Below are 7,102 nucleotides of genomic sequence, written 5' to 3'. Positions count from 1 at the left end.
GTGGCAAAAATTTTGCAAGAAAGGAACTGTCGTAGACTGCCAGCTATTGAGGTGATAAGGATGGAAAGAAAGTTCATAGCAACAGTACAGGTAGATAGTACAAGCAGTAGTATTTTCTTGGCAAGTTGAAACAAGTTTACTGAGTTTGAAACTCGTTGGATTCTTGTAGAGCGTGGTAGAGCTAACAAAAGTAACTTAAAAAAATACAAAAAGATCATCTAAAATGATGTATCATATGTATGACGATACCAAGAAAAGGGTTGACAAAATGTAGACGGCAAGCAATGGGTTGCCTTATCGCTATAGCGCGATCTCTTCCAGGCAAACTGTAAGTACGCAAAACATGGGAGAATAATAAGTTGACATGTAGAGAGGACATTTCTGCTGGAACAAAAACAAAAATATGAGCCACTGCAGCCTATGACCGCATGCAACAACAGAAGAAACCAACCCAAGTACAGTCAACGTCATAAATAAGTGATCACTTTTGTACCTTGTCACTTTAACGTCATGTTTGAAAAGCCATACGAAATTGTGTAACGACTAAAAGCGACAAGGTACAGAAATGATCACTTATTTATATGACGTTGACTGGACCTGTACATACATAAATAAATACAATAACATATTACGCTATTCGTCTTTATGGCTGACTTATCATAATGAGATTAAAATAATACGTTTTACTGGTATTAAAGGGAGTCGGGAAATAGAGCGTGCTAAGTAGATAATTGAGACTAATTCCACCAACTTTGGGCCTCGTATTTAGGGTTCCGTACCAGAAGGTTAACATACGGAACCCTATTACGGTCTATCAGTCTGTCACAGGGCTGTATCTCGAGAACAGACAGCCGAAATTTACATACAATGTTTATTTTTATTGCCGCTACAGTAAAAAACAAGAAAAATAAAATTAAATATAATTACTTTTATATTTACAAATTTTTTATATTTTTCCTAAGACGGCCTTACGAAGAAATTGTGGTGGCATATAGTGGTTTAATCTATGGCCTCTCAAGCAGAGGAACGTGGGTTCAAACCCTGGCTCTCATCTCTAAGTTTTATAAATTCATTACACCCTAGAGAGGAAACCTGTGAATAATTCAATGATATGTGTGAAGTTCCCAATCTGAACTGGGCCCGCATGAGAACTACAGTTCAAATCCTCTCATTGTGAGAGGAGGCCTGTGTCCAGCAGTGGGACGTATTTAAATATATAGGCTGGGAAAATAGTCACTAGTGTACCTACGGGGTTTCGGTTTCAGAGACTTCCTGCGTTAAATTTGAATTTCAGTTTCGATTTTAGCAGTAAATTATATAGTGTGTAAAGCTATTTCCTATGTACCTATACGAAACTCGATTTTTGTTAAAAACTCATCTCTTATGATATTCAGCTTTTTTTACACAAAATAGGCTTGCATTTGACCATAATTACGCTGATGATAAACGAAAAGGCTGTCAGTAAATGTCCAAGCTACACTACCCTAGAGCTACCATAGGGTAGCTTACTCACTACCTACCCTAAATTTGGAGATTAAAGTGTACACACAGGTTGAGATTTCCAATTATTATCAGTCTGGATAAGAATGAGCGATTTAAAAAGTTTATGGACGCTGGCAAGCTGGCAACATAAGACACAAGGCTTATTCTTACTAAACATTATACGTAATATTAAAATATATTTGTGCTTAAAAGCTCTGTATTTTTTCGTGGAAACTACATGTTTAAATTTTAAAAACTTCATAGAATAAAACCTCTTTGCATCTTACGGGTGCGTTCACTTCGCACCCCAAAAATTCATACCCTTCGGTTCACAAAATGGCGACGCTTTAAAAAGCTCTACCTCGAACGCGACCGTAGCGCGGGACGCGGCGGCGCGGGGCGCGGGGGGCGGCAGCCGCATGCGTACCGACGGCATTCCTGCCAGTACTCTGGCCGCTGCCGTGGAGTCCATACGCGCGCACGCCCGTCACGACCGCTCCCCCAATACAAAGAACACCTCAGTATTGTAAAAAATCTGTGATGTATTGATTAATTCCAACGTTTCGGAGCTTTCCAATCCTACGCGCGTTACCTCTAAAGTGCTATCGGTTCTGTTTGCTAGCTTTACGTGGCCTTTTATAAACGTTTTACGGGCAGCCACGTACCATGGAATTTCGTTTTATCGATGAATAGAATCTCGCCGCGGACAAGAAATATGGTGGACTCGCTGCGTTGAAAACGGATTTGGTTGTGTTTTGTGTGTAAAGTGTTGTGTTTTTAACATGGTGGAAGGAAGATAGTGTCGGTGTGCACGAAATATGGATTGGTGTGGTAGCATTACTGGCCAAACGAGCTAGATATCCCGTTGGGGCGGTTTTCGATCGACTAATGCTTCGGTGAGCGATCGAGCCAGCAGAATGGTGTCCCTAGCCTACTTAGGTTTGCGGCAGACGCCTTGGACTGTCCTAGTTCTCATATTTTTCATCGAAAGCGTCATGGGCAACTACGCAAAGTCCTTCTACATACACTGGAATACGACCAACAGCATATTTAGAATAGACAACACGGATCACGTATTCGATCTAAATAAAGGCAACGCGCAGTTCGAATACGACCAAGTCAATATAATATGTCCCGTGTATACGCCAGGGACGTTCGACGAGGACACGGAGAAATATATAATTTATAATGTGAGTAAAGAGGAGTATGATACGTGTAGGATAACCAATCCGAATCCACGTATAATAGCTATATGCGACAAGCCGCACAAGCTCATGTTTTTCACCATAACGTTCCGGCCGTTCACACCTCAGCCGGGCGGGCTGGAGTTCCTACCCGGCAAGGATTATTACTTTATATCAACGTCTAGCAAAGACGACTTGCACAGGCGTATCGGCGGTCGCTGCTTGAGCCATAACATGAAGCTAGTGTTCCGCGTTTGTTGTAAGCCGGAGGAGCAGTCCCCGGCGCCGCCGCCGCAGCCTTCCCCCCTCCGCCCCCTCCGCCGCCCACAACAACTACAACGACGACAACTACGACAACAATCAAGCCGGTGACCAAGAAGACGCACAAGTATGACAAGACTCCAAACGAGGTTGTAAAGAGCGAGGAGCTTTCTTATTCGCGGGGCGCGGCGCTGGCTTCATCCCTGGCGCTGGCTTTGGCTGCCAGTGCTGTCCTGGCACCGCTGGCTCGGTGAATGTGTGTTCGGACGCGAGCTCCGCGCCCTGACTTGCTGGCTAAGCCTTGTCCGGCTCATACGACGCAGCTGCATACGCTCCATCTACGCCCCGACTCTCTAGTCTTCTCGTGAAGTGACAGTTTAGTGTAGTGTAAAAACCATGGATTGTGAGGACGTAAGTACGCCTGTTCAAGTGAAGTTCCAAGTTTTAGCGTAAGGGACAAGCCTAATTTTTACTATGTAATTAAGTATATCGGGCCTACTATACTAATCGAAATAATATTATACAGTGATTCATTTTCATAGCGGATGTTCTGCGAACATAGTAATGGTTACGAACTCAGTTATATATATATAAAATGTTAACGCGTATGGTAAAATAGGTTTCTTAAACCACTAGATGTAACATTTTTTTTATATTTTTCATTAAATGCAATGAAGGACGATTGAATATTGATACTTTAGGGGGAAATCTTAATAGAACGAAATTAGAGTTTCTTTTAGTTGAAAAGACAGTTTTTTTCCTATCTTAGAAATTATTTATACGAAAAATACGGGGCAAGTTATGAAATTGTCCGAAAACACTGTGATTTTGGTTTTATTTAGATTGTAATTAACTCTTTATGCTTTCTTTATGTGATATAAGACTACATAATTATATTAAAAAAATGCATATTTTAGCCTCTGAAACTTTTTGATTCTTTTCCATGTTGACTGAATTCGCATTTTAGCTTTTTTTCTAGATAATTTTTAAATGAGCCTACAGAAACTTTTATAAATCGAAATGTACTTAAAACTCCGGTTTTTAAAGTGAAATTAAAACTACCCACACGATAGGTGCTATATACAACAAATTGACACTAATAAAAGCTCGTATCTCAAATGAATACATTGAAGTACACTGGGTAAAATTTACTTAGCGATATAGATACGAGCTTTTTAAAATAGTGGCGACATGCAGTTCCGCCCTTAACGTCTTTTGGGGTGTGAGAGACAACTGTCAGAAGGTACTGTCAAGTGAATAGTTAAATTTTAAAAGTGAGTACAATTACATTTCGTATGTACAATATTGTTTCAAGACTTTATTTTTACAACTAGATATATGAATCAATCGTTGATTGAAACGTTGATATTCTTGATTTTTAAATTAGCAATGAGTGGTACTCTCTGTCTAACAAATCTAAGATGGTTAGAAAGAGTCAATAGATTAAGTTTTTTTCCAAGAGAACAGCTGTAAAATTATTTTTCATATAAAACTAATCAACTGCCAAATTAAGAAACTAGCATTTTTGATTTCATGTATGTTTTGAAAAGCTTCGTACGTAATATGAAGAACAAAGTAGGGTTTATGTTACAAAGAAATATTAAATATAAAAATCAAAGAATATCAACAATCATCACCGATCACAGCATTTACAGCACACCGTGCCATTTTTACGTGTGACAGACAGACAGGTGAATTAGTCAAATAGATGAATAGTAGTTCAAATAGTCCGGTTTTCTTTTAGCCATACGCAAATAGACAGTCGATAATTTAGGTAGTGTTTAAGAACGGAACTGTTGGATTTTATACTATATTACGACTATAACTAATAAAAGTAATTCATAACTCTAGACACCTTATGATATGAAACAAGGCCTAAAAAAAAATGCATTTTGTAGCTACAACTCTCACCGGCTAATTAAGCTACTAATACGAATTGCCAATTTTCCAATAAAATACTGAGCTCTCTAGAATCATACATACATATTTATTTTGTATAAGACAACCACCATGACCAAACTAATATGAATTAAAATCGAGGATTAAATGTAGTCTACGCCTCTATCAAAACATCAATTAGAGCCTACATACAGAATACACTTTCAATCCAAACTATATTTGTTGTCTTTTCGTGATTTGTAAAGATGTGTAGAACAAGCAAATTGTGCCAGCATTAAAATTTTAGCTTAAAATTTATAAGATCTATACGTAATTAGAAAGAAAGCTTTAGTGTAAAGAAACGGAGTAAAAATATTAATATTAATTTCAGTTTATCAGTTGTTCCATTAATGAAGGATCAATTAGCTTCAAATCGTGATTATAACAAGAATTTGAGTTAACTTTGAAGAAGTACGTTATTAGGTTTAGGTTCTAAGCTGGATCACAAATTTTCTACAATACTTAAAATTATAGAGTTGACTTTTGTCACATTAATACTAGCCACAATTACCACAGCCACTTTAAGTCGAAAAAACTTAAGATTACATAAAAATAATCCCTTTCAAAATAAGATCAAAAATAGTTTCACAATTTCAACTATGAGACAGCAGAATCGACAAAAGAATGATATACGAGTCCCAAAATCCTCGAATCTTTTTTTTAAACATCAATTGACAAAAGGATGTAAGGACCGACAATGACTGTGATGAACTCAGGTAGAAAACTCTAAGAATTTGAGCATCCCAATATTTGGGGGCTTCGTTGCTCCAATTTAAAAGTAAAAGCAAATTGGCGTAACAGCCTAATCTGTCGTAAATTAGCGTTAAGTCACTGAAACGAAGTGAAAATGCTGGAAATGGTACATTTGTCTTTTTAAAAGTAGTTGCAAGTTAATTAGATACCATTCGCTACTCTTGTGAAAGTGAACATTTGCAGTTGCTTGCCAATGATATTAGTCTTAGTGACATCATCTGTGTGTACAGAAAGAAGTTCTGATTCACTGACTGACTCATCAACGTCTAGCTATCCTTACAGGTAGACATCATCATCATCCTTATATTCCACTGCTGAGTATAGGCCTATCAGCATGAAATAGCTTGGGCTGTGTCACACTTTTTGTAGGTAGAATGCTGATATTTGTTAGAATTTTGTTTCTTGACGTAATTAGACAAACATTTCAATTTAACTATTTTACTGACTGATTTTTGCTAGCCGAACATACATCTACTAGTATCAATCGAAGTAGAGAAAATTTGGTATGCAAAAGTTTAGCTTAAAGATTTTCTGGGTTAAAATAAATATTACAAACTAAATAAGATCCAGTAAAAACAGCAGATTTTACGCTAATGGGTTACGCTTTAGCGCTACAAAAGCATTTTTAATATGAAAAGAAATTCTTAAAAGGAATCTAATAAGCTCTTGAATGATCTACAACATGTCTGGTCCTGTACAAACAGGAAAAACAAACGCGTTCTTTGATGCTAGTTTAAACGTAGTACGATTGTTATTCCGATGAGATGAGACAATAAGGAATTTAAAAGGGATTGTTACCAGCTGTGTCACGTGTAGGGTCTAAATCAGCATTATTGAGATTATATCGTCGTTTACCTTTATACTAGTATTTGTTCAATTAAAAAATATGAAAATAGTACCTCGAAAGCATGCGTGTTCTCAAAGACAAGACCAAGCTAGATCGATTTTCTGTAAATATAATCGCAATCGTTTCCAAAATAAATAAATATTTCTTGAGTTTTTCTCGTTTACTCTTTTTGTTATATTTAATGGCTCCTTTCCAACGAAAAATGGAAGAGTATTCCTAATTCTTAACCTTTCAAATCACATGAAACTGTTACTTAAAATGTAGTTAACCATATCCATAATTTTCTCTCAGACGAAAACAGTCTTTGTTGATACAAAAAAGAATGGCAGCTGACAATTGTCCTAATGCATTGTATTCTAAACAGAGATTTAATACTCTTTTATGGCTCAAAGCTATTAAGCTGCCTTGCTTACCTCCTGTTCAGAGTGGTTCTATTTTTATTTCTAAACTAAACACGGACATGCATGATGCTACCATCTTGATTTAGGGCGTAAGCGACACATAAATGAATGTTTACATAATACAATCAAAACTGCATTGGAATTTGATACTGTTAAAAAACTCAATGTTTTAAAGAAGTTTTAAAGAACATAAACAATAAAAAGTTATGAAAGTTAGCTTGAATTTGATAACGACC

General features: G+C 37.0%; 1 protein-coding gene across 1 annotated transcript; it reads left to right on the top strand.

Annotated features, from left to right (window-relative positions):
* The first annotated feature begins 1,930 nt into the window (after nt 1-1,930).
* Nucleotides 1,931-6,606, top strand: Ephrin (ephrin). The gene is given in 2 exon segments (XM_074108753.1): nt 1,931-2,967; nt 2,970-6,606. Coding segments are annotated over 2 exon segments (780 nt in total). The 5' UTR covers nt 1,931-2,399; the 3' UTR covers nt 3,182-6,606.
* The last annotated feature ends 496 nt before the right edge of the window (nt 6,607-7,102 follow it).

This window comes from Choristoneura fumiferana, chromosome 27 (assembly GCF_025370935.1).
Source record: "Choristoneura fumiferana chromosome 27, NRCan_CFum_1, whole genome shotgun sequence".
Lineage (NCBI taxonomy): Eukaryota > Metazoa > Arthropoda > Insecta > Lepidoptera > Tortricidae > Choristoneura > Choristoneura fumiferana.
This window is presented reverse-complemented; position numbering and strand designations above follow the sequence as displayed.